Below are 27,452 nucleotides of genomic sequence, written 5' to 3' on the forward strand. Positions count from 1 at the left end.
GCTCACACAGGAGTTTGCATCATCTGATCTCTTGTGCAAAGGATCCCAGAATGCCGTGACGTGAAGGAGTCACACCACTGATGGTTCCCCTGAACGTCAGTTTTATGTGCTGGACTTGCAGCTTGTGCCTCCAACAGGAAATGCCAGAGCTGGGAAGCAGATGTGTTCACGAGATACTACTGCAAAGTTAAACAGGAATTGACAGGAATCTGCTGTTGGAGATGGACATTTTCAATGTTTTATGGACCGTGAGGTGATTTTTGCAGAGTAAGGTGTCCTGCTTTCAGTCATCTTACCTGCCTCCCAAAGGGCATTAGATGAAGGCAACCCAAAAGTACAATTTGTATCTCTTCTGAGGCCCACAGTTCTGCAGTTGCTCGCAGCACAGCAACACAACATACAAACATCAGGTTAAAATGTGTTTAATCCCCAGAGTGTGATCTGAGCAGGTAGCGTGGCCAGGGCTGGTCACATGCACTTCCCGCCAGGAAGACGGAGGCCCCAGGAGCTGCACTTTGTGCCCTCTGACCTGCAGCCTGTCACTGTGCCCAGGTAAAGGCCACCCCATCCTTCCACTCCAGGCTCTGGTTTATGTCCAGGCTTTATCCTCCGGAGAGGAGGCTGCTGGGGCGGCCTGTCGTGACTCCTCCGAGGGTCTGCTGTTTGCAACAACTCGCTCTTGGATTATTATCCATCTCAGCCGCACCGTGCAGCGGCTCCGCTTAGGTTTGCGGGAGGGCAAATAGCGAGCGCGGAAAGCCAAGGATGGGGGACGGAAACACCTCTCCAGGGAGCGCGACTGAGCCCCGTTCCCAGTCCCGTTCCCAATCCCGTTCCCAATCCCGCTCCCAATCCCGCTCCCAATCCCGCTCCCGCTCCAACCCCAGTTCAGCCCCGCAGCGGGGTCGGGCCCAGGGGCCGCCAGGGGGCGCCGCAGGGCTCGATACCACCCACCCCCTGCAGTGACGCAACCCTCCCGCCGCCCCTCATTGGTCCCCCACCGCCTCTCCCAGGCGGCTCCTCCCCCTCCCGCACCGCTAATTGGCGGGCGCGGCGGCAGGTCCCGCCCCCCCGGCTGGCTCCGCCCCCCCGGCGGGTCCCGGAGCGGCGCGGCGGGACCGGGGCGCGCGCGGGGCCATGGCCGCGGGGAGCGCGGCGCGGGGACCCGGCCGGGCGATGCCGCGGCTGCTGCCGCTCCTCTGCGCGCTGCTGCCGCTGCTGCTGCCGCTGCCGAGCCCGGCCCGCGCCCGCCACATCAAGAAAGCGGAGGCGGCGGCGGCGGAGCCCGGCGAGGCGCTGCGCTACCTGCACTCGGCCGAGCTGGGCGAGGCGCTGCGGGCTCTGGCGGACGCGGCCCCGCCGGGCCTGGCGCGGCTCTTCAGCATCGGGCAGTCGGTGGAGAAGCGGCCGCTGTGGGTGCTGCGGCTCACGGCCGGGCTGGGCCCCGAGCGGCCCGGCGAGCCGGCCGGCGGAGCGGCTCTGCCCGGGCGGCCGCAGGTGAAGCTGGTGGGGAACATGCACGGAGACGAGCCGCTGGCGCGACCGCTGCTGCTGCGCCTGGCGCGGGAGCTGGTGCGGGGCTGGGCCAGCGGCGACGCGCGCATCGTCCGCCTGCTCAACACCACCGACCTGTACCTGCTGCCCAGCCTCAACCCCGACGGCTTCGAGCGCGCCCGCGAGGGCGACTGCGGCGGCGGCGGGGACGGCGGGCGGGAGAACAGCCGCGGCCGCGACCTCAACCGCAGCTTCCCCGACCAGTTCGGCGCCGCCGAGCCCGACCTGGAGCCCGTGCCCGAGGTGCAAGCGCTCATCGACTGGATGCGCCGCAACAAGTGAGTGCAGCGCGGTCTCCTCCTCGCCCGACGCCCCGCACCTCGGCACCGCTTCCCCGGAGGTGTCAACCGGGTCCAACCCTTCCCGGTGCTTCCCAGGAGGGCCTAGGGGGAAGGAAAAGCTCGTTCTCCACCTGTTTTTCCCCAGCCTGCCTCCACGCGTAGGCCTTTCATCGTAGCCGGTACCATCCTGCGCTGGGCTGGCCCTGAGGAGAGCATTTGGTGGCCCCAGTTTCTGTGCACTTGCAAAGAAGCTGCACCAGCCCCGCAGGGCATAGCCTGTGCCCTGCACACGCCCAGGTGTTCCCGGCCTCCATGGCCATCTGCGCGTGTCCCACCTCCCGGAGATTGTGGCTGGAAACTTCCCTCCCGTCTAGCCTTGAGCTTGTCGGTGTGCCGTGCTCTTGGGGCTGACAGTGCTTTCACCATGAACTGTGGGATGCTGGAAATATCCGGGGTTAAGTGAGCAGCTAGTCTGTGTGCGACCATGTTAACAGAATTGCACTGAACTGGGCTTTTTCCCCCCATCTTTGTGTTTCATGGAAAATTGCCTGGATTTAGCAATAATACTCTGTGCAGCAGCGTTTCCAAATGCAGGCCCTACTCTCACAGTCCTCTTCCCCGTCTGTCCTGTGGAAGCACACAGGGCTGAGCTGTTTGGCTCTCCCCTTCCAAGGAGGGGAGCAATGGGAAGCTGCTGTGCTTGGAATGGGGCAGCCCAGGAGAGGAGATGGCACTTTTGAAGCCCAGCCCTGGTTTGAGGGTCTGGGACAGCCCTGGAAAGCTCAGTGGCCAGGATGGGCAGTGGCTTTTGATTTGCTGTGTGTTCTACTTTGGAGAACTGTGGAAGGTCCAAACCACAAAGGTCAGTGCAACCAACCATGAGAATTTGTGCAGAGAAAGCAGGAATGCAAAGTGTGATCGAATACAGGCAACACACTTGAACAAATTATGGCCCTCTTCCCAAAACAGGGATAGAGAGAGATGGAGAGGGGGTGGCTGATGGCCACAGTGTGCTGTTGGTTGACTCCAACCAACAGACACAACATTCAGCATTGTATAATGTTTCCTCAGCTTTAGGAAACGAAATTTGCTTGAACTCTTATTAAATCTTGGTGGATTTATTAAGTATCTTTATTAAAACTTGATGGATGGCAGTGTCCATGGGGATGCTGCTCCAGAGAAATTTCATGAACTTCCCCAGAATTGCTTGTCCAAAGGATCCTTTAGGAAAGCTCTGATGCAGCACTTTCCACTAAAATCTCCCCAGATTTGGTTCAGCTCAAAATGGGTTACTAGGGAAACTTGTGCGTTCTTGATATCGTTTTGAAAACACCTTGAGCTTTTTATTTTATTTTTTTCTGTGAGTATTTGAGGTGGGATTTGCTCTCGGCCAGGGCGAAACAGGAAAAACGCGGTGCTTTGTGCATCCCTCTGCCCGGCAGCACCAGTTAATAGTGGTGTGATTGTTAGACTAACATAACTGCTGATAGAAAAATGAATGGGTAAACAGAACTGTTTGATTAAAAACGGAGATAGTGGGTGTAATGCAATTCATGGGCACTATTTTAAGCAGAGTAAAAGTATCGGTCACGTTACCTTTGCTTGGAAACCAAATCCCATTTGACTGAGTGCACGGGAGAGCTCTTTTTCCCTCAACGCTGTGTTAGGTGGGAAGAAAAAGAGCAGGGACAATTACCTTTGGTATTCATTGAAATGCTTGTGCTGCCTGTGATCAAACTGAAGGGTGATATAGGGCCTGTGTTTTTTGAGTTGAGATTTTAAGAGCTCTGTCTCACATCCAGATTTTATTTGAGTGGGTTGGTTCTGTTGTACCTACCAGGAGTTGCTCAGAGCTTGACGAAGAGCCGTGTACATCGGTTCATGTGCAGGGCACTGCTCGTCTGTCACAAAGTTTGAGGGCTGAGTCTTAGGCTGCAGCAAGGAACTTGTTCCATCTCCAGTAATGTCAGATGTCAGTTTGGGGAGCCAATCAACCAGTCCTGAGAGTTGGTTATTGCAGAAAATCTGCAGATTTCCCCACTGAGTTCCCACTTGGACACTGTTCAGACCCTCTGATGATCCTGCTCGCTGTGTTGGAGGCTGGGATATGTCTCCCAGGATGGTGTGTCCTGTCCAACAGTAGCTGACTGGGTGTTGAACAGGTGCCTGTCTGTTAACATAACCTTGGTGTAGCTGCAGCTCCACAGGTGTTCTCCCTGCACAGGGCTGGTGGAGCAGGGTCCGATCGCTTCCACTTCCAAAGTGCCCAACTTCCTGCTGGGCACCTCATCCAATGAGTGCATTTTGCCTCATTGATCTCAAACAGAGCGTGGAGGCTCCTGAGAGCCTGGTTTGGGTAGGAAAGCAGCAGAATAACTGGTTGGGTGGCTGTAGCCTGCTTCTTGTTGAAATTGTTCCAGTATGACTCTCCTTCCCAACCGCAGGTTTCTGCTCTCTGGCAATCTCCATGGTGGCTCCGTGGTGGCAAGCTATCCCTACGATGACTCTCCCACACATAGGCCCACAGGAGTCTACAGTAAATCAGCTGATGATGAAGTCTTCAAATATTTGGCAAAAGCTTATGCATCTCATCACCCCATAATGAGAACTGGCAAACCCAATTGCCCTGGCGAGGAGGGAGAGACCTTCCCAGATGGGATCACGAACGGGGCCCAGTGGTACGACGTGGAAGGTAAGCTGTGCTGGCTCTGCTGGCTCCCCTGACACAGGATCTTCTAGGAATAGTTTCTGAGAACTGACACCCAGACCAGTGGTGATTACCACAGAGGAAGGGACGGTGGGTGAAGTGATATTTTTAGCTTTGAATGCGTTCTAGCAGCTTGAGATGAAGAGAGGTGGCATCATGGGCACACCAATAGGCACCTGATGAGTCACGGCTTGGGAGGTGTTTTTAGGGAAGAGATCACAGCAAACTGGAGGATTCTTCCTGACCCTGTTAAGTGGTGGAGAGTTGTCCTGCATATGGGAGGCTTCAGTTGCCAAATGAATTCTCCTTAGGTCTCTTGATGGTTACTAAGTTTTGATACAGGAAAGAAGAAATTATTTTTAATGATATTAAACCAATGCCAGCGTCCTGTGAGGTTTTTTAATCTCTGAACTTGTGATTTTGTGATTATAGAATAGCCTGCTGTAAGGCTATATAAAATTTAGATAGATGATCTGAGCTAACCAAGGTGCTCTCCCTGGAAGTGGGATTGGCAGCTTTTCTATGGACTGCTCTGCTCCTAGACCTGTGTGGAGGGTGACAGCCTGCATGACCTGTTCTCATCCACTGTATGGAGGATCCAGAAGGGATCTGAAATTCTCTGCTGGAGCCTCTAGGAGAGCTCCTAATCCTTCCCTTAGGGAACCTGAATCACTGGGAAGTGATCTGAATAGGAGAAAGTGACCTCCTGGTGCCACCACTCTGCCTGGGTGGAGGTGGCTGGGCTGGCTCAGCCACCTCAGTGGGCTGCTGTGTGTGTGCTGGTTTTGTTGAAAATGGAATTTAAATAATAGTTTATGTGATGAGAGGCTCTCATGGAAGATGCTCTGTGGGCTGGGGGGGAAGAGAAATCTTGGCTGTGTCATTAGAAGCAGTTACCCCATTGCTGTGCCCCCTCGGCGGATGTTGTACATCAGCCTCACCAGACAGGGCAGGAACTTCTGTGGTGAGGAAACAACAAAAATCTTGCAGAAAGGATCCCAAGAAGTTGTGTTGCTTTGCTGGACTCTGACTGCTCTGCTTTTCCTCATGCTGGGGCTGAGGGATGATGGCAGGAGTGCTGAGCAAGCAGTGACATCCAGTGCTGTTTATCCCTCAGAGCTTACAGCTTAACAATTTCTAATAAGACTGTCTTTCTGAAACAGGGGCTTTGGAGCAGAATCCTGTGCTAACCCTGCATCCAGCTTGCTTGGGAATGAGGGAGAGGGATCCATTACTGGGCCTGAACACATCAGCTCTGTGCTGGAAGAGGAAGTCTTGATTTTTAGCAGTGGCTGAATCATTCCCCAGGATTTCACTGACCAAATAAGATGTTGTGTTCAAATAAGATGCAGTTTGATCTCTTTCCCTACCACCTGTCTCCTTCCCTCCACCCTGCTGAGCACACCAGCCCTGGTGTTTGCTGGCACAAGGTTCACTCTGCTGCTGTGAGAAGTCCAGCAGGAGGAAGGTTTGTGTAATCTGGTGACTTGGCTTAGGAGGGAACAGGATATCCTGGACGGTCTGTGCTGTGTGTTCTGGTGGCTTTTGTTACCAGCAGACACCTCGGGCGGGAGCTTTGTTAACTGCAGCCCTGAGCTTTTCTGCCCTTGTGATGAAGTGGGATGGATGGGCTCTGAAGGGAAAGTGATTCCAGAGCTTTGGACTTAACGTCCCTCTGTCCCCAGAGAGCGGTATTTTTTGCTGCAGGGTTGATTTCATCCCCCAGCTTCGATGTGAGGCAGCTGGTTAGAGGCTGTGGCATTAGTGGCTGGCGTGTGAGCCTTTCATGCTGCCTTTGCCCTGCCAGCGAGCAGAGGTTTCACCTACTTTCGTTTCACAAGAAGTGGGAAGGTGTGAACTGCAGACCAGTTTGCTCTGTGCTGCCATCACTGTGGTTTATTTTGTGTCCAATAGCCTCCAGCATCTGCAGAAATAAACCCTTTCACTGTGACAAGTCACAGCCTCAGGCTCAGCGTTGGCAGCTGTGGGCAACTCACGGGCTGAGATTACAGGGAGGATGCACCGACACGAACTGAGTGGAACATTGCTGAGGCTGCAGACAGGATCCACTGGGCATCTGTGTGATCTCTCCCTAAGCAGTAATTTACATCTCACTGCTGTTAAAGATGCCCCTGTGGAGGGTGCCAGCAGCCCTTGGAGCAGCTCCCCAGCCAAGGAGTTCATGTAAAGTGTAACCCGGGGGAGAGCGTGGATGAACTGACTGATACCCAGGCCAGTACACGTGTAATTTGATGTTGTGTGAATTTATTGTGTCCCTTTGGGGTTGTGGGTTTTAACGTTTATTTTTAGTAGTGGATGAAGAGCAGGCAAAGGGGAGTCAGTTGTAAGTGGTGTGACAGAAGGAGCAAAACCACCAGAGGGGCTGTTTTGAGCCGAGTTGCTCAGCTCTGTGCCAAGGACTGTGGAGGCTCGTACTTGGACCAGGAGGCCTTTCCCAGTGATTCCAGAATTTAAATGTGCAATGAAATGAGGATGGGGAAATCCCAGTCCCCTGCAGGAGCTTCCTGGGCTGAACTCTAGAGATGGATAACCAGAATACATGGTTCACTGAACAGTGCAGGGCATGTGCTCATGGCCTCCAGACCAGGTTGTGCCAGGAGAGACTCCTGCAGGCTCCAAGTGAACTAAAGCCAGGAAAAACAAAGAAATGAGAACATGGTGTTTCAACAGGTGGAAATTTTCCTGCCACATTTTATCATGTGAAATCAAACATGCTGGAGAGCAAACTGCCACGGGATTCATTGTCCTGGAGTTACCAGTTCAGGGCCATGCTGGTGCCAGTCCCCATTAACTTTGATTTGAGTCTGCAAACAACCTCTTATGTGTGTCAAATCGAGGTGGCAAGTACAAACCATGGGAGTAATTGCTAAGGTCAAGTGTGCACAGAGAAAGATGGATCTCTGCCAAACAGCTGAATTTGGCTCCTGCATTCCAGCTGCTGTAGATAAGCGTGTCTGTGACTGGGATGCTTCTCAGAGGCTATCTCTGGTGTGCATGCTCTTTCTCTTCCTTCCTTTTTAACCTTAAAGGGTTTTAACTGCCAAGTGGCTGGTTCAGATCAAGTAAATGCATGCATTTACCCCCATGGACTGAGGTATAGAAAGCAGTTAAGAAACCTCTCTAGTCTTACCTGTGGGCAGGATGTGGTTTGCCTTTTTGTTGTTAAGAGCCCAGTTCAGAAACTGAACTCATCATGAAGTTCAGCAGTGTATTTTGTGGGCAGCCTTGGAAAGTTTATTGTTATGTGCAGTCCTTTCCTAGAAGTTATTTTCTTGCTAGTTGGGTTCTTTGATGCCCAAGTGTTTGAGATGTTTCTGACCTCTACTGGAAGGCACATCTGAGGTTGAAAGTGGATTTAGGTTACCTGAGTGCTGACTGGGTTGCTTTGTCTGTGGTTAGCAGCCACACTGAGCTTCCAAACAGACTTTGGTGGCATCAAACTCAGAGCAGTTAAAATGAGTGCTGATAACACTCACTGAAAAGAGTGCTCATGGCAGTGCTGTGGTGGCCTCTGTTTCCTGGGCATGGCAAGGAGTGCCCAGAGTGAGCTCTGGTAGAAGCTCTCAGCCACATCTTTCTGAGCTGTGCACAATTTACTGCACTTCTGTGTTTGTGTTTTCATAAAATTCTTACTGAAATTCTTTTTCTTTTTGCGAAAAACATTGGCTTGATGGTTTGAGGGTCTGATGCCTCTTTTCATGTCTGTCATGAACTGCTGGGCAGTGCTGTGCTGGTGCAGCTCTTGGGAAAACTCTGCCCTTTTCTTTGAGAGAAGGCTGCAGGGCTTTGCTGCTCTGGGCTGTGATGCAGCTTCTTCAGTTGGAGGCTCAAACAAACCTCACCTCCTCTGAGTTTTAATGATTGCAGACTAATAGACCAGAACATTCCTCTGCCTCTTTGGTGCTGCTCCTGGTGCTCCCCTGATCTCCTGCTGTGAGACAATTGCTTCTATCCACAGAGTCAGCAACTTATGCCACATATTGAATCACATCTCCAGCTTGCCTGGTGCCATCTACTCTCTCTGCAGAGCAGACACGACCTGTGGGCTCTGCTTTAACTTAACTGCAGGTCTCTTATCTCCTGATGTCAGCTCCAGTGAGAGCTGGAATTACATTTCTGCATGGTGCAGTTTGAAAATAGAGTCCTTCTTGGCTGGCCTGGAAGGCTTCTCCTGGCACGTGGAGTATTTATGGTATCTGGATCCCCAGGCTCGACTCTGGAGAGCTGCATTCCCCTGGTTTGAGCTTGGCAGGGAGCAGAGGCAGCCCTGCCTGTCAGTGTGAGCTCTGCAGTGCTTGTGCTGCAGGAGGTCTGGGATCCCTGCCTGGAGCACAGTTCTGATGCTCAGGGAGTGGGACAGAGCAGGAGAGAGGTTTGTTCTGAGCGTATTTGTGACCTACTGCTAGCCAGGGACTGGCTTGCTGTGACACTAAGGTGCTCATTTTCCCTTTTCTTTCCTCACTGACAACATGGGTATAGTGCTTCATGGGGAGGCTGGAACTTTTTGCAGTGTTAAAAAAAACCCCAACTTTTTGCAGTGTCTTTGCTAAAAGACACCCTGTGATTAAAAGTGCTGAAATAAATCCATCAGGTTATCCCAGCTATTACTCAAGCAGAGTAGAAGGACTGTCCTCTAGTCTGACAGTTCTCTGCTTCAGGTGTGTTTTTTCTGCTCTACTCCTGCCTGAGCACAGGTCTCTCTTTACCCCTCCAGATCTCTGCAGAGCCAAGAGAGGTTGTGCAGATGGTATGTGGGGAAAATACATAATTCCACATGCTGTAAAAATAACTGTCCTGCTCTGCAATAGAGCCATGTGAAGGCCAAATATGTGCAATGGATACAATCCAAATTTTCAAGAATGCAGTGGACTACTTTCTCCAAGAGACAGTTTTACCAAAATCGATGTAGCAAGCTCTAATTTAGTCCGTTGCTGCTCTATTATGGGTGAGCATCTGTCCTAAATTTGCTTGAATGGCAGATGAAGCACTAAATATGTTTCATAATGGCTCTGGTTTACGTATGGATGTTTTCAAATGCATTAGCATCCTGCTATGAGCAGATGGTTATGGGCTGGCAAATTGTTTCACTCGCGTGGTGTTTACTGGCGAGAGAGGAGCCTGCTGTGCTTTGCTGTTCTGAGCTTGGTAACGGGAGCTGAACAGAGCTGGGGGGGGATCAGATTCACAGGCCTTGTTTCTCTAACCCCTTGAACTGGGTTGGAGAGTTATAAAGCCCTCAAACACTTTCTGGCCCCTTGTACTGGACAGAAAAGTCTCTTTCCTGTTCTGCTGTCAGCCCGTGCACGAGCTGCAGTGCTCTCCTTCTGGCCGCCAGTGACATTTAATTTGTTACAATAAAAGCTTTGCGTTCCCTTAGCAGCAGACTCCCAGGGGAACTGAGAGGAACTGGGACGTCTTTGTTGTGGTACCATCCTGCACATCTTCCCAGGGGTCTGTTCTAAATCCTACTTTATGCTGTCAATTCCTCCCTGCTTTGCTGGACTGCAGTGGGGCTGTTGAATTCAGAGCAGTGGTCCCTGACTTTTTGGGCCGTCACATGTGCTGTGAGCCCCCCTGCTTGGCAGAGTGCTGCCGATGGCTTTTCTTGGCTGTGCCTTAACACAGGCTCTGCCAGTGCCAGGTAGTGCATTTGCACTGGGATATTGATTGGTTCTGGGCAGTTAATTGACTGGTGCCACAGAGGGTCCCTCGCTTGTGAGGGGGCTTGGGAATGATTAGGAAACTGCTCAGACTAAGCAAGTGAGGTTTGTTGGCACAGCACTAACGTAGCACTTCGGTGGCCCAGGCTGAGGATGGGAGTACAGAGCCTGCATTTCTCACAGACCTGCCTGCTGGGGTTCTGCAGGACACCTGCCACAGGCCTTCTGCTTTCCTTCTCCTGGACTTTGCATCTGCCTCCTGTGGAGAAAATGTATAGCTGTTCACTGAGATGGGCTTCTGAGAGCCAGTTTGGCTTCCTCAGCTCATCCAGAAGAGGCCCATTGCCTGGGCTGCTGTGTCCAGCTGACACTGGGAGTTGTTCCATTGGGGTATGGAGGTCTCTGGGCTCGGTGATTGCAGTGTGACACGCCAGTCTGACTGGGTTGTAAGTGGATAAGGTTGTGTAACCCAGAAGACATCATCAGCATGCATAAAACGTAGTGTGGGGTTTCTTTCCTACTGACCCAACTGCCTGAGTGGGTGGTGGGAACAATCCTCTCATGTGGTCATGACGTCTGGCTACAGTCATGTGGTGGGATTTGTCAGGCTGACTGTGAAACCTGTTCCACAGACTTGTGGTGGTTTTGGAATGTCCTTTTTGCTGTTGAAAGCTCCCATAAATGTTTAGAGAGCTGAACACTTGCAGTGTCCAGCAGCACGCTCAGGTTTGGGCTCCAGATCGTGAGTGGTGATACCTGCAGACCTCGGGTCCTGCTGGTACGTGATTCATTCCTGTTTGAGGAACAGGTTTGCTTACTGAGGGTTGGATGTAAGCTTCAGCAAATGGGGTCAGGACACTTGCTGGGACAAGGTGACCTTTTTGATTCGTAGCAGTGCCTGTGGTTTCTCTGAAGGGCGAGGATAACAAGGTGAACTTAACACAGGGCAACAGCTCCGTGCACTCCTGTTTCGTGGTGCTCACAGAGGTTTGGCTGGTTTAGCACTAAGCTAACAGACTGTCTCCAGGTGCTGCAGCATCCCTAAATTGATTTGAGACTGCTGCCTTAAAGAGAAAATGTGGGAGGAGGCTGGTGACTTGGCCAAGAACAAGTTTCTCAGCCTTTCTCAGGTGCATAAATCTGTCCTGTACTCCTCTTGCAGGACCTGGCTGCTGTGGGGTTGCAGCCAGGTCAGCAATGAGGGAGGCATTGCTGCCCTCCCAAACTGAGAAGAGAGTTTCCTGAAGGGGACTTGCTGCAGTTCACTGCACACTCTCACCATGTCAGACCTTGTCAGACTTTCTGCCTAAATATCAAGTAAATGCAGATCTTCTAATAAGGAGTTGGAGGAAAATTGCAGCTGAGGAAGTAGAGAAGGGGAAGCATTGCTCTCATCTTGTCTGGAGTTTTGCTAAGAGGCTTTTGGGAGATCAATTTTGTTGTCCTTTAAAGTGATTTCAGCATGCAGATTTGAGCTACCACCTCCCAAGTTAATAGTCCATTGTGTTCTTTTGTATCAGAGACCTCAAGCTCATTTCGGGTGAAGTAACTTCTCCTGCAGGCACAGGAGAATGCCTTCACAAATATGAAGGTGTTTTGGAATGTGCAGTGAAGGACTCAGCAGTGGGAACGTTCAAAGTCCCGTGTGCCTGCCCTGGCATACTGGGTTTGTTGTGTCTGGAAATGTAAAACGAATCCATATGAATTTCCAAGTGCTGTGTTGCCAAGCTCAGCTGATGGAGCAGTGAGACCAAAGGGACCATCACTTTGACCTGTGGCCCTGTGTGCTGGTTATTGGGAGAAATGGAGCTCAATCTTCCCTGGCTGTCATGATAATCCGACCTGATTTTTCTCCTTAGATTGCTCCCTCTGGAGCTGGGGCAACATCCTGGGCAGAGGCTGAGGGGGGCTGAAGGACAAGGAGAAATGTGCATCCTGTGGTAGGATGTCTGTGCATTGCCCTTGGGACATGTCTCTGCCTCCCTTTCCCAGGTGGGATGCAGGATTACAACTACGTGTGGGCCAACTGCTTTGAGATCACGTTGGAGCTGTCTTGCTGCAAATATCCTCCAACCTCTGAGCTTCAGAAGGAGTGGGAGAACAACAGGGAGTCTCTCCTTTCTTTCATTGAGAAGGTAAGTGTGGGCTGGGATGGGTGTGGGGGCGGCAGCTGGGAAACCCGTGTGCCTGTGACGGGCTGGGAGCACCGTGCTCAGGTGCTCTTGTGGCTCTGTTTGCTGTGTGAGGTAACACAGCTGCAGCAGCTGTTGTGTGGAGGTCGGTGGCTACAAAGCTGTTGTGTATCTCTGTGGTCCTGCCACAGCTCCCACAACCCCCACAATAGCAGAGCTCTGCTGAGAAGGGCCTTGTGAGGTGCAGTGTTACAGGGACTGATGGGTGCTGCCTGAGGACACGGTTCCCCTGATGTTGTCTGTCTTCAGCCATGCCCATGCATTGTTTTCCTCAGGTCCACATTGGTGTGAAAGGCTTTGTCAAGGATGCAATCACTGGAGTTGGCCTGGACAACGCGACCATCGCTGTTGCCGGTATCGCTCACAACATCACAGCGGGCAAATTTGGGGATTACCACAGACTGCTTGTGCCTGGGACCTACAACGTGACTGCAGTTGTCATGGGGTAATGTCTCTGTGGCAGCCTGTGTCCACACTGCCAACTGCTCCTCTTCCTTCACTTGTTTTCCTTCCCCAAAACACCTTATGTGTTTAAGGGGCTTGGCTGTAAAGGACTCCAGCTCAGAGCTGCAGCTGTGTTTGCTCACCCTGTGCTCTGTTGCAGGGGGGTGCTGTTGAATACACAGAATTTTTGTCACCTTTGTTTGACTGCTTATATCAAACTGCATCTTACTTTTGTGCAAAGGGAGAAAGCGAGTAGGGTCACCCCAGTAGGAGTTTGTGTTGTCCCAAGCCTGGGTATGAATGTGTAACTTGCCTCTTGGCTAGTTCTGTGAAACACCTTCCCTGCTGAGCCTGTAAAGGAACTCATGCCTCTGACACAGCAAGGACAGCAGCGGAGCTGGGTTCAGTGGTAGTGGGATATGTCCCATCAGCTTGTTCCTGGTGAATCTCTCACAAGGTCATTAATATCCCAGTGTGTTTGGGCTGGTGGGGTGGAGGGACTGCAGGGTTTTTTTTCCCTCTGTTTGCAGAGCCTCCTTGCTGAAGCCAGTTGTTTTTTTCAGTTACACACCAGTGACCAAAGAGAATGTCGAGGTGAAGGAGGGAGATGCAACAGAAGTGAATTTCTCCTTGCAGCCAACTGTGATGCCACCAGCTCTTAATGTCACACAGTTCATGACGGCACCGGCTCCTGCCACTACCATCACCCCCACCCCTGTGCAGGCAGAGGCCCCAAATCCAACCTCTCTCCATGAACCCATCCAGCCCGTGGACTTCCGCCACCATCACTTCTCGGACATGGAGATCTTCCTGCGGCGTTATGCCAACGAGTATCCCAACATAACCCGGCTCTACTCTGTCGGCAAGTCCGCGGAGCTGCGGGAGCTCTACGTGATGGAGATCTCTGACAACCCCGGCGTCCACGAAGCAGGTGATGTGTGACAGACCCCTTGCATGGGAGAGTGTGGGCAGAGCAGAAAGGAGGGTAGAGCTGGCCCCTGTCTCAATAGAGTTTGAGCTGCTCCTTGCATATCCTGTGTAAGAAGTGCAAGTGCAGTGGGTGGCACTTGTGTGTTAAAGAGCATTGCTGGGGACATCTGTGCTGGTCATGAAGCTCTGGGGACAGAAGAGCACGGGGCTTCCCTAAGACATTGTTCTTTTTGGTGGCGTGGGAGCAGAAGGGTAAATTTTAGGTAAATACCCTGCAGCAAAACCTGCAAGAGCAATGCTCAGGGTGGTGAGGTGTCTCCAAGCTGCAATGTAGTGGCTGTAACTGTCTCTTTGGTGTCACCGTGTGTCTGCAGGTGAGCCGGAGTTCAAGTACATCGGGAACATGCATGGGAATGAGGTTGTGGGGCGAGAGCTTCTCCTGAACCTCATCGAGTACCTCTGCAAGAACTTTGGCACAGATCCTGAAGTGACTGAGTTGGTCCAGAGCACACGGATCCACATCATGCCGTCTATGAACCCTGATGGCTATGAGAGATCCCAGGAAGGTATTGCTGTCTGTGCTGAAATATCTGTGGGGTTTCTAGCTCTGAGAATAAACCTTTTGGGTTCGTGGTACCTCTGGGAAATCTGGAAGCTGTGCTGGAGCAGATGTGCTCTCTGCACAGGGAGGCTGGGAAGGGACTTGATGCTGTGGGATGAGTGGGTGGACATGCACTGCAGGACGTGGGTGCTTGATGGATGCTGGAAGCTGTTGGAGAGAGCCCTTATGCTTCAGCAGAGCTATATGCTGCCCCTCTTTGGGCCCTTTTATGGTAATCCAGGGCTTATTTTAAAAAAAGACATTTCTTTGACGCAGCTCTTGCCTTGCTGTGCTTTGGTCCATTCTCCCAGTAAATGTGCTGTGGGAGCCAGGCTGTCTGCAGAGCACTTGTCCATGGATGACGTAGACTTTTATCATGAGGTTAGAATTGGCAAAAACATCTTTCAGGGAAGTCTTAAAACCATGTGGCTCTTGCAGGTTGGCAGAACAAAGTTTGTCCAGAATCACTTTCTGGAAGCAGAGCTCTGCTCGGGTCTAACACAGAACTTGTCCGGCTGGTTTGAGAAGGGGAGCTCTGCGGTTTCTGTGGTCGCGACATCCGGCTGCAGAGATTGGTCATGGTTCGGTGCCTCTCTGCTGGCTGAGGTGTCAGTGGCACCGAGAGCCTGAGCAAACATCCACTGGAAGGGCCCCCAGGCACCGCTGTGCAGAGCAGGTCACTCCCTGAAGGAGAGTGTGGGTGCCCCTCTCTCGGTGAAGCCTCTGTGCTGAAGTGGGAGCTTCACTAGGCACGAGCTTGAACTTGTGTTTAATTTTCAGGAGACAAAGGAGGTACCGTTGGCAGAAACAACAGCAACAACTATGACCTGAACCGGAACTTCCCAGATCAGTTTGTCCACGTGACAGACCCTCCACAGCCAGAAACTCTTGCTGTCATGGCCTGGTTGAAGTCTTACCCGTTTGTGCTCTCGGCAAACTTGCATGGAGGTACCACGACCAATCCGAGCTCCTTCCTCTGTGCTGGGGTTTGTGGGATGGGAGTTTGCAGGGATATCTCCACAGTGTTCCAGGTGTGCACTGAGGAGCTCTCCTGCTGCAAGATGGAGGAGAAGGTGGAAACATAGGGTGAAAAACCATGTCCCCAAACATGTTTGTGGGGAGTTGAAGAGGCTGCTGGGAAGATCCCAACCACTTCTCTGAAGGGAGCAGATGGGAATGATCATGGCAGATGGGGATGGACTCTTGTCAGCATTTGCTCAGCAGCTGGTCTGGGAATGGGATGCAGAGCTGTGGCTGTTAAAGGCTTCACAATGTTTATAAAGTGAATACAATCCTGAGGGTTCCATGCCTTGAATCGCATGGCGGAACTATGAAATTTGCTGTAATTTAATTATCTTTTTTGGAATAATCTAAATTAAGTCTCTGTGTATTACAGCTTATTCCCTAGACAGTTTGTCTGCTGGCTTGTAGCTGTGGTAACTTGCAGGTGGTTGCTTTGTGCCAGCATGTTTTGTTTGGAGTGCAGAAGTGCCGTGTGTGGGGATGAGGGGGCTGGCAGGTCTCCAGCAGCTGCGGTGTCTAGGGCTTCATGGTGCTATTAGTACAGCTTCCATAGGGAAAACCTTCAGTAACAAACTCCAGAAGGCTGAAAAACTGCATCATTTGGGTCAAAAGCATCATGTATGCTGTAGGAAATTCCTCCTCTTGCTTTCACTTCCCTGTGAAAGCAATTATTATATGGTTGTGCTCAGCCCTCCTTCATGTAGGAGCCAAAGCTTTGATGTGTTGTGGCTTTGGTTCACCTTCCCATGTAGATGTGGTGTTATCTCTTCCTGTGCTTCTGTTGTCTTTTCTATCCACTGGGCTTAATGCTTTGTTTGATGCCAAGTCCTGAGAAACACAAGACTTGGCGCTTGCTGGAGAATAATTTCCCTTACTATGCTGAGGGAAGACTGGGAAAGCACACAAGTGTGAGCCAAAGCTTGTTTTGCCTGCAGGTTCTCTGGTGGTTAATTACCCCTTTGATGATGATGAGCAAGGAATAGCCATATACAGTAAATCCCCAGACGATGCTGTGTTCCAGAAGCTGGCACTTGCCTACTCCAAGGTAAGGCTCTAACAGGATCATCCTGAGGGGTGAACTCCAGGGAACCTCCTGAGCAGCCGGTACAGGTGGGCACAGGTGCTGTGGGTGCAGGCACAGCAGAAGGGTCCCACAGGAGACTCTTGTTCCATGAGTGATGTCCAGCACGCTCCGTCTGTGGACACTGAGGGAGGAGAGCTCTGTGCAGGCTCAGGGAACAACACGTTGAAGGGTGTTGGAAAATGCTGTTAACTGGCTGGGAGGAGGGCAGGGATATCTCTGGGTAGTGTTTGGGTGTGGATGCCGTTGGTGCTGCAGCCATCCAGACACACCTCTTCGTGAACCTCTGTTTGGTAACACCAAGCATGTGACTCATGGTAGAACAAAAGTGCCAGTGGCTGTGGAGTGCAGACTCAGCTTCACATGTTGCATCTTGTTTTGTAGGAAAATGCACAGATGTACCAGGGAAGCCCTTGTAAGGATATGTACCCCACTGAGTACTTCCCACATGGCATCACTAATGGGGCTCAGTGGTACAATGTTCCAGGTAAAGTACACCTTAAATCTCCTGCACTTTGTCTCCAAGTTAATGCATGTGCAGCTTAAATAATTTAATCTGATCAGTCAGGAGCTCTGCATTGGTCAGCCCAGATTAATGGGCTTCTTTTATAACCTCTTAAATAATGTACCCAGATAAAGTTATTCCTAGGGGAAGGAATTTATAGTGTAGTTTTCCTGGCTATTAGCAAAATGGTTTCATAAAATTTTACAGCACTTTATTAGCATGAAAGGTATTTACAAGAAGAAAGGTTATTTGTCTGCTCTTTTGGCATCCCTTTGAAGCTTGAATCCTGCCCTGTGTAAAAGCCTTTTCCCTTCAAGTTTGTACTTCATCTTTCTCTACTGTCTGATATTTTGTTTTAACTGTGATACTTCAGAAGACTTTGTCAAAATTCTTTTTACGTTCCTGTTGTAGGTGGGATGCAAGACTGGAATTACTTGCATACAAACTGCTTTGAACTGACCATTGAGCTGGGCTGTGTGAAATACCCAAAAGCTGAGGAGCTGCCCAAGTACTGGGCCCAGAACCGCCGATCGCTGCTGCAGTTCATGAAACAGGTGGGACACTTGGACCTCAGGCAATCATGTGAGCTGCCTCTGGGGTTTGTTTTAGACATGCCACAATGAACAGGCTGATCTGTGGGCTGAAGCAAGTGCTGCTTCCTGGACCAGCACTGGACCAGGTACCTGCTCCGCAGAAATCATCCCCATCAGAACCTGTCACAACTCCTTCTCTCCCCTCCTTCTCAACATACCAAAAATCTGTATGGAAATAGCAGCCAGGTGATGCAGGTGTGGGCTTTTTATGTACCACTGCCTTGGCTTTCCCTAGGCTGGAGTGGTCCTTACATGCTGTTCCTACCTGAGCCAGGGCTGCTGCACACCTGGGGCGTGCAAACAAAGGTGTGGAGCAGAGAGTGCCGTGCTGGCACCCTGAGCCAAACAATTGCTCATTGTACTCATCAGGTGATCTTTGGCCACGCCAGCTACTGGCCAGTCTAACCTGAACCCTTTTGGAACATCTTGCTCCTCTGGGAACGCTGAAGTCCCGGGCTGGGAGGTGGTGGGGTGTGGGTGTCGGCGAGGGCCATCTCTCAGCAGGGCTCGGGTCTGTGCACAGGTTCACATCGGCGTCTGGGGCTTTGTGCTGGATGCTGTGGACAAGAGGGGCATTCTCAACGCCACCATCAGCGTGGCCGACATCAACCACCCCGTGACCACCTACAAGGACGGAGACTACTGGCGCCTCTTGGTGCCGGGGATGTACAAAATCACAGCGTCTGCCCGAGGGTGAGCGAGCACGGCACGAGGGCCGACGGCTGCGTGACTGACTGTCCTGTCAGGAGTATCCCATCCCTCTGCCTACAGCAGATGTAGGAATGGGCCTTTCTCCCTGCCCTCTGGCCTGTGCAGAGAGAGCAGTGTGAGGTTACCCTGATGTCAGAGACTGCTCACCTGGCTCTGGTGTACTGTCCCAATCTTCCCTTGTTTGGAGGTGATCTAGTGAAGGGGTGGATAACTCGGCGTCCTTAGGGGAAATTCTCTTCCAGGCAGCTGCCCACAGAAATGACTTCATCACTTCAACTGCTGCCAAAGCTCTGTGTTAAAGCAGCCTGACTTGCTATCTTGCCAGTCTGCCACGTAACCCTGCAACACCTGAGCCAAAAGCAGCTCAACGCCATGTTGGGCCCTGAGCTGTTCCCTGTCCTCCTGCCGTTCCCATGTCCTTTTGAACTGCTCTTGCTCCTCGTTTCTACCCTTCTCACCTAGGGCTGGGGAGCAATAGCAGTCCCATGTAGTAAGGATAGGGATGGCCTGTTGTCTGAGATCTCAAATGCCTGATGTTTCCTTGTACCTTCTTTTCCCTGGGCAGGTATGATCCAGTCACTAAGATGGTGGAAGTTGACAGCAAAGGTGGGGTGCAGGTCAACTTCACTCTTTCACGGACAGACAGCAAAGTGGAGGAGGGAAAGGTGCTGGTCTTGAACACCCCAGACACCAGCAACCCCAACGAGAAGGAGTTTGAGACCCTGATCAAAGATCTCTCTGCTGAGAATGGTCTGGAGCGGCTCCTGCTCACCTCCTCCCGGGATGTGGCTCCGTACCGGTACCGCCCGTACAAGGACCTCTCCGAGTTCCTCCGAGGCCTCTATCTGAACTACCCACACATCACAAATCTCACCAGGTGAAAACAAAGCAGCAGTACTCAGCTCCTCCCTGAGCAGCAGCCTGGGGTAGGGATGTTGTGCAATTGTGAGCTGTGAACACAGATGGGGAGCTCATCCCTTCCCTGTGCTCTCTGAGATGGAGGGAGCCCTGTGTGTAAGGATATGGTGGCAGGGCAGTGGCTGCAGGGACTGTATCTGTGTGCTTTTTCTGAGACATCATTTTGTTGACTTAAACTTGGAGTGCTCTTGGTTCCCCAGGTGTGCCTGGGACTGGCAGTATTCCCAGTGTTGATATCCCAGGCTTCTGCAAATATCTCTGTTCCATGCTCTCCATTTCTTTCTAAATCCTCTCTGACATCCACCCTGCTAAAGAGCCCCCATCAAAAATGATCTGGTTTGACTTACAAATCTCAGATGGCCTTTTTTCATTGTCTGCCTCCAGATTTTATTTCGGTAGTGTGAGACATGTTTGAGTGAGCTTGCCCTGAGCCAAGGTCTCTGCCCTCCTGCAGGAGACCAGCTGCTGCCATCCTCTGCTTTCCTTTGTAACCTTACCCTCTGTCAGCTTTAGAAAGCACAAATCCCTTTGTCCCAGGACCTCATTTGCTTGTTGTCACCAGGCACAATGTGCTCATGTGCTGTCCCCACTGGTGCCAAGGCTGCTTTGCTGATCTGTAGCCTCTATTGTCCCTGCAGTTGCATCAGCCCTGAGTCTGTTCCCTGCTTTCCCTGCATTCAATTTGCCAGCTTAATGGCATGACTGTAGCAACAGCTCCTGCATTACTGGGAACAGGCCTCTTTTATCCTCCACACTGGGTGCTTGATAAATTAGTTTGGTGTCCAGGTGTATCCTGGTCTGAAGGAAAAAAAAAAACAAAACACACAAACAAACCAAAAACCACCATTGGCAGCACAGAGGCATCCAGCAGTTCCACATTTATCATGATCTCATGGGCTATGTGGAGATGTATGGCGCATTGGGTGTCCTGGATACACTCTTCCACAGATGCTGCTGTTCAAACTGATGTTCCTGGTGAATTCTGTTCAGTGCTGCTGCAAATCTGTCCTCAGGATGTGGTTGTGTTTCACTTGCCTTTGCAGCCTCCTCGAGGAGATTCCTTTCCACAGTGAGATTTCTCCATGAGGTCAGGCTAGAGCTGCAGCTCTGTTCCTGAGCTGACACTCCCATTTCTCATCTCTTGGCAGTTTGGGTCAGAGCGTCGAGTTCCGTCAGATCTGGTCCCTTGAAATCTCCAACAAGCCCAACCAGTCTGAGCCTGAGGAGCCCAAGATCCGCTTTGTTGCTGGTATCCATGGCAATGCTCCTGTTGGGACAGAGCTGCTCCTGACACTGGCAGAATTCCTTTGCATGAACTATAAGAAGAACGCTGCTGTTACAAAGGTGAGGGACCAATGCAAGGGACCATCTTGAGCCTTCCTGAGATGGCAGTGCCCACTGGGAGGGACTTGTCTTGCTAACCCTGGCTTGGGGCCTGCGGTGATCCCGTGTGTAACAGGGAGGTGTGCGATCCGTGGAGTCAATGGGAACCTCAAACTGCTGTTCCTAGGATGAACTCCAGGGAAATGAGCTGCACAGAGAATGAACCCTACTAATTGCACTCTATGTACTGTTTCCCCTTTTGCTCAGCTGATTGACCGGACACGGATTGTGATCGTGCCTTCCCTGAACCCAGACGGACGCGAGATCGCCCAGGAGAGGGGCTGCACATCAAACATGGGCCGGACTAACGCTCATGGCAGAGATCTGGACACAGACTTCACAAGTAAAGCAGACCACAGCAGTGGTGTGTAGTGTCCCTGCAGACATGCAGGCTGCTGCAGGAGTCTCCTGCTGACTGCTCTGGAGTTGGGTGGAGTTGTTCAGTTACAGGGCCTGCCTGTAAAGAGGGCAGTGCTCCTGCCCTGGACACCAGGCAGCACAGCTGCTGGGAAGCTTCCAAAGCTTGAATCCCTCTTACAGACAGCAATTTGCAGTCTCTTATGTGCAAGAGACGAAGCAGAGTTCTTTAGGAATAGTCCAGAGGTCAGATAACACCTAATATACTTTTACTTTTCATTGATTTCTTCCATCTCTGAAAAAATGCTCTTTGTTCATGCTTCCCAGAAACAGTCTCCTTTTTTCATGCTTTTCTGGTTTCCATGTAACTGTATCCATAGCACTGTGTCAGTGTTATGCCTACTCTCCCTAAGGAGTAAGTGTTCTGTGCCCAAGTTGGGCTGGGATCATTCCAAATGCTTTCTTAACAAAATGTCAGTACTGTGACATTGTTGTGAGCAGACACACATGAAATACCCTCTGCAACACAAAACTAAATAGCCTGGGGAAGTAGTGATGTTTCACATCTGTTTAGCTTTGCAGATGAATTCCCCCCGTGGGTAGTGAGGACTGGGTGCTTTACTTGGTCAGTCAGGTGCATCTGCTGAGATCTAACAGATGCTTTTTAATACATGCAGCAGACTTAATTTCAGACATAAAGGATGTACTTCCGGCCTCTCAAACAGCTGAGGAAACTGGTTCTATTTGTTGTTCTGATTTACAGGCAATTACACCCGGTACTCTGGGACACGGGAGCCTGAGACCAAAGCCATCATGGAGAACTTGATACTGAAGCAGGATTTCAGCCTCTCTGTTGCCCTGGATGGAGGATCCCTTCTTGTCACTTACCCTTATGATAAGCCAACCCAGTCAGGTATGACCCTCAGGCTGTCTCTCCAGAAGTTCATGTGACCCTGTGGTGTAAGAGCTTTTTGTGCTGCTGGTGTTCTGGAGCCTCCTTTGTTTTCAGCCCTTTGTATGTGGAGTTGACAGTCTGTAAGTAAAGCTATAAAACCTCTCAGGGTTCAGCTAGGGATCAGAACACTTACAACTTCTGATCCTACAGCAGTATTTCAACCTTTCCTCTGCCAAAGCCAGTATAAAGTCTACTTTTAATACAGCCCCTCAGTGTTAGAGGAAATCAGGAATGCCCCTAGAACAATGTATGTCACTGTTTAGTACAGGATCGTGGAGTTAGAATGGGAATCTGCCCCTCCAGGGAATGGGAGCTGCACTCTCAAAGTCTCACTTTTCTCGTTGTAGTGGAGAACAAAGAAACACTAAAGCATTTGGCATCTCTGTATGCAAACAACCACCCAATGATGCACTTGGGCCAGCCAGGCTGTCCAAATAAGTCAGGTATGTTTGCTTGAATCTTTTAGCCCCCTGTCAGCTTGTGGCAGACTCTGCTGGAGCAGCTCTGTCTGACAGCTGTGTTCTTGCTCTCACAGATGAGAATATTCCTGGTGGTGTGATCCGTGGCTCGGAATGGCACAGTCACTTGGGAAGTATGAAGGTACTGCTGCATGGCACAGGGCTTTCCACATCTGCTAAACGACCAATAAAAAGCATATTTTTTTCTGATATCTGGGCTAAACTTCCCCACCTTTGGCTGCTTTTGGCAAAGCTTTTTTAATACCTCTTTTTTTGTAACTGTGATGGTGTTTTTTGTAGGATTTCAGCGTGACATTTGGTCATTGTCCTGAGATCACTGTTTATACCAGCTGCTGCTACTTCCCGAGCGCTGGACAGCTTCCTGGCCTGTGGGCAGACCACAGGAAATCTCTCCTTAGCATGCTTGTGGAGGTGAGCTGCAGGCCGTGGGAGGAAATTCTGGCAAGGAGTGAAGGTAGTGGGGAGGGGGAGAGGAAGAGAACAGCATGGAGAGTCTTTGTGGTTTTGTCGGTGCTGTGTAATTACAGACGGTCATAATTTAGAGTGCATGAGGAATGGACTGAACAGAGGCAGCAAGTGACCAGGACATGTGTTGACACAAGAGTTAAAGATCTGTGCTGTGTTGCCTTGCAGTGTCATGCACTGTTATTTATTGTGGGGGTCAGGGCTGGGGAGGGGGCTGTATTTTGGGGGGAAGGTTATATCCTATTTTAGTTCCAAGTGCACTGTATGCTTGGTCACCATGAAGTGTCTGTAATGCTTCGTTTCAGGTTCATAAGGGAGTGCATGGGATTGTCCAAGACAAGAGTGGCAAGCCAATTTCTAAAGCTACCATTGTTCTGAATGAAGGTTTGAGGGTCTATACTAAAGAAGGGGGCTATTTCCACGTGCTCCTGGCTCCAGGTTTTCACAGCATCGATGCAATAGCCAACGGGTACCAGCAGAAACATGTCAAGGTATGTGAATGTCCGTGTCAGAGATCTTCCCCCACTCCCTGCAGTACAGACTTCCCTGTTTAGCTGCTGATTATGTGCCATCAGGAGCTGTTTTCTGCCTTGGTACAATGGATGGAGAACAACTTTCCAGCACAGCAGGGTTGTTTGAGCAGTAGCTTCTCTTTTCATTGCACTTGTTTTTGCTGACTGGGACAGGACTGGGCAGATGACAAGTGTCTCTCTTGTCTGGACACCCAACACAGGTGAAAACTCTGAGATGATCTAATCTCTCCTGTCTTTCTGCAGGTCTTTGTACGTGATGATGCACCCAGCTCTGTGTTCATAATATTTGACACAGAAAACAGGATTTTTGGACTGCCAAGGGAGCTGGTTATAACTGTTGCAGGTGAAGTGACACTTTTTATCAAAGCTTTAAGCTTTGCTTTCTGTACTAGTTCATGCTGATGGTGACCCTCCACTGAGCTGGGAAAGCAGCCTTCAGACTTAAACCATCTCCAGCTTTCCCTTTTGAACACACACTTTTCCATGCAAACTGGTCCAATGGCCCTTGGGTCCAGTGATGCTGGGCTAGCAGGAGGGAGGGTGGAAGTGGAAGTGTGTTGCAGGGATTTGAGGAGTCCACAATGTACTTTGAGATGCCTGGAATGGGGAGAGCTTGTGTGCAGAGCTGGGAGGTAGGAGATCTTTTTGCTTCCCCAAGGTTTCTTTGGGTGGTGTGGCACTAGGTGAGCATTAAGAGATTATTTTATGTTATCAAGGTGGAAGCAGCTGGGGGGGGTGAGTTTAGGTCTGCAGAGGAGCTCGGGGATGCTCTCTTAGATTGCAGGCACAGAAAATAAAGTGAGTGCTGTTCTGTTCTGGGATCAGCCCTCCCATCTTCCATGGCCTAGGAGGAAGGAGCAGGGTCACAGTGAGGTGAGAAAAGTGGCTGTAACTGTAGGAGGGAAGATGGATCAAGCCTGGGAGCCTCTGTGGTGAGGAAACATGGCATTAACATTAGTGTCCTCTCTCTGGCAGGTGCAAGTATGTCTGCTCTGGTCCTCACTGCCTGCATCATCTGGTGTGTCTGCTCAATCAAGTCCAACAGACACAAGGATGGCTTCCACCGCCTCCGGCAGCACCACGACGACTACGAGGACGAAATCCGAATGATGTCCACTGGCTCCAAGAAGTCCCTGCTGAGCCACGAATTCCAGGATGAAACAGACACTGAAGAAGAAACACTGTACTCCAGCAAACACTGACACCTCCCGGGCAGGAAAGGAGGTTGCCATGGACCAGAGCCGGTGGTGGGGGGCGGTCCCTGTGGTTCAGTTTTGAAACATTAGCTTCAGGGTGTGTCCTCCAGAGGGGCAGGTGGCAGCTCCCAACTTCCCTCTGTTTGCTCTGTCCTTATGTACCTGCAAATCAGTGGGTGTTGGAGGCTGTTTCTGGGATAATGACATAGTTTTGTTACATTTTTGGGTCAAGATCCGGAGGGTCACATGACATGGTTTGAAAGGCAACTTAATAGGGTGGCCAGCAGAGCTTTTAGCACTTCCCCAGCATCTCAGCACAGGGAATAGATGGTGGGGAAGTGCCCCAAGACCTGCCTGGAGTCGTGGCTACAACACTCCAAAAAGGTTTCTCTACCTGTTTTGATTTGATATTTTCCACTCTGTGCTTGTGGGAAGCCAGATCCTTCACGTGAATCAATGTTCCACAGGGCAGCCCTTGGTAAAAGACCAAAAAAAAAAAAAGCCTTTGATTCTCAGCTGTTCCCTTGGAGCTTTTCCTGCCATGGGATGCTGTGGCCTGGTGTGATCTGCAGTGGTTGTGGAGCATCTCTTATGTGTCATTAGTTTCAGGGGGTGACTTGGCATCCTGAAAGCTGGAGGACATGACATCATTCTTGATGTGAGCTGGAGAAAGTCAGAGCCTCAGTGCACTCTGACAGAGTTCCATTGCCTGCCAGCTCTGCCACAGGGCTGCTCCTGACTTCTGGGGAAGAAAGAAACTTTATCCCCGTCACCCCTGGTTGTGTTTTGTTTGTGTAATAGGCTTGGCTGTGGGGGTCTCATGTTAATGTTACCACAGCTCAGTGTCTGCAAGAGCAGCTGAAGATTGTTCTAAGGGAATGGATTCACTGATTTGTAGAAGAGCAGTCAGTTACTGCTCCACCTGATCAGCTTTGCTCAAATCCACCTCTGTTCAGGAGGAAACAGTGAAATCTGTATACCACTGCTTTGTATTGGAGCAGCAGGGAGAGGTCATGGGAGTATCCATGGCCCAAATTTCTTCAAAATTTGGCACTAAATTTTGAAGAAAAGCTGCACCATTTGCCAATTTACACATAATACCATTTCAGTCACCAAGCTCTGGTGATGGCAGGCAGCAGATTAGCTGCTGGCTTGGTTCTGCTCTGCTCCTGCAGCATCCCTGAAGTGTAGAGCAAGAGCTTCACCTGTGTGTGTGGCTGCAGCTGAGGCTGCTGTGGGTCCTGGGGGCAAGATGTGAGGAAGGGCTGAATTGTGCTGAAGGAGGAGGGAAAAGCAGCCAAATTCTGTTGTGTAGCACTTAGCAGGAAGTTGTAAAGAGGAGCTGCAGCCCACATCCCCAGGACATGTAGGATTTGTGGGGAATAGAAGGGATGTCCAGAAGGGAAGAATGGCTGAAATGTTTGATTTCTAAAGCCTTTATGCATCTCTGATGTTCCTGTGCTTTCTGGGCAGAAGGCTGGGGTTAGAATAGGCACTTATTTCCTTGCTGCTCATTTTCTTTTTTAATTCTTGCCCCACTGACCTGATCTCTGGGGTGCAGGAGCCTTAGGCCTCTAGTTTGCCCTGAGCTGCTCTGTCCTCCAGCAGCCTGGGGATGTTCACTAGAGAAACCTGCACGTGGTGTCCATGGTGGGGGTGTTTGCACCCCAATGTATGATGGGGTCTGCTCTGCAGGGCTCTGACCTGCTCTCCTCTGGGGGAACAGCACAGTGTGTTCCCCTTTTAAGGCTGTTGGGCCGTGTCACCTGGGGAAGAGGCTGTTCCTCACCTCTGCCTATGGTGATGCCCTGCCAGAACCACGTGGCTGTGCTGTCATTCTCATCATCTCATCTGGTTTTGTGCAGCTGTCTGGGGGCACAGAGATAACCCTTAGTCACCAGTGTACCTTCTTCCCTGTTCCACAGGGAATTCTACTGCAAAACACGAAAAGGTGAGGTGGTGTGCTGGGAACAGGGAGATGAGGCTGAGCATTCCCCACACCCCTGTCCCCCCTGTCCTGTTGATTCTGCAGGAACCATGAACATCTCTGAGCCTGTTCCCAGCTCATCGTGCTGAGCAGGGGATTGGTTTTAGTCCTGGGCCATGTCCCTTTTCCATGTGTACCAGGCTGCAGGACACCAGCACACAAAAGCATTAATCCTGCCTCATCTCTGAACTGTTCCTCCTTTAACAAGAGACACAGTAGGTTTTATTTAAAGTCGGGTTTGCAAATGGCTCTTAGGGCTCTGTTTGGGCTTTGTTTGCTCTGGCAGCAGGTAACGGGCAGAGCTGGCCGTGCTTTGTCCCTCTAGCAATAAGTCCTGGCCCTTTCCCTCAGAGTGAATTTCGCAGTTAGCTTGGAGTAGGTGTGTATATTTAAGGTGAGTGGATTTGAGATGTTTTGCAAACGTTGAGAGACTTTTCCTACGTAGCAGGACCAGGTGGGGGTGCCTGGCTCTGGCCCCGGCTCTGTGCTCAGAGCTTCGCAAGCGCCGGGGCTGTTCCTGAGCAGTTTGGGAAGGCAGGAGCGGCTCCCCCGAGCCCTCGGTCCGTCTGTCCGTCCGCGCGTCCGCCCGTCCCCGGGCCGAGGAGCCGGTCCCCGCTGTCGCTGTCGCTCCGTGCACTTGTGCCTTCAAATGTAATTTTAAAAGGGACTTGAATCGCCAATTCCTGGCAGCGGGAGGGGAGGGGGCGGCGCGGGGCCGGGCCCGGCTCTGCCCTGGGGCGCCGCCTGTTTTTTACCTGTTATACTGAGATCAATAATCTGTATAAAACTATTTTGATGTCCACGTGGGTTCTCTCGTTCTTGCTGCTGCGGGACAGGGGGGACTCGAGGTTGTGAGGAGGGCGCTGGGCGGGACCG

At 51.2% G+C, this 27,452-nt stretch overlaps 1 protein-coding gene across 2 annotated transcripts; it reads left to right on the forward strand.

The window, feature by feature from the left end:
• The first annotated feature begins 1,122 nt into the window (after positions 1-1,122).
• CPD (carboxypeptidase D) lies at positions 1,123-27,378 on the forward strand. 2 transcript variants are annotated; one of them, XM_064677455.1, is made up of 21 exons: positions 1,123-1,832; positions 4,280-4,527; positions 12,216-12,358; positions 12,691-12,860; positions 13,423-13,790; positions 14,164-14,355; positions 15,171-15,338; positions 16,349-16,458; positions 16,879-16,981; positions 17,411-17,553; positions 18,116-18,285; positions 18,869-19,180; positions 20,370-20,565; positions 20,812-20,947; positions 21,725-21,874; positions 22,264-22,359; positions 22,452-22,516; positions 22,675-22,806; positions 23,166-23,351; positions 23,637-23,736; positions 24,369-27,378. In XM_064677455.1, exons 1-21 carry the CDS (start codon positions 1,138-1,140, stop codon positions 24,593-24,595), a joined length of 4,110 nt encoding a protein of 1,369 aa, XP_064533525.1. In that variant the 5' UTR covers positions 1,123-1,137; the 3' UTR covers positions 24,596-27,378. The 2 variants fall into 2 exon arrangements, with proteins under 2 accessions (XP_064533525.1, XP_064533524.1); XM_064677454.1 differs by having other exon boundaries at positions 1,142-1,832; positions 20,812-20,968.
• Positions 27,379-27,452: the final 74 nt, after the last annotated feature.

Source organism: Pseudopipra pipra, chromosome 21 (assembly GCF_036250125.1).
Source record: "Pseudopipra pipra isolate bDixPip1 chromosome 21, bDixPip1.hap1, whole genome shotgun sequence".
In the NCBI taxonomy this organism is placed as follows: domain Eukaryota; kingdom Metazoa; phylum Chordata; class Aves; order Passeriformes; family Pipridae; genus Pseudopipra; species Pseudopipra pipra.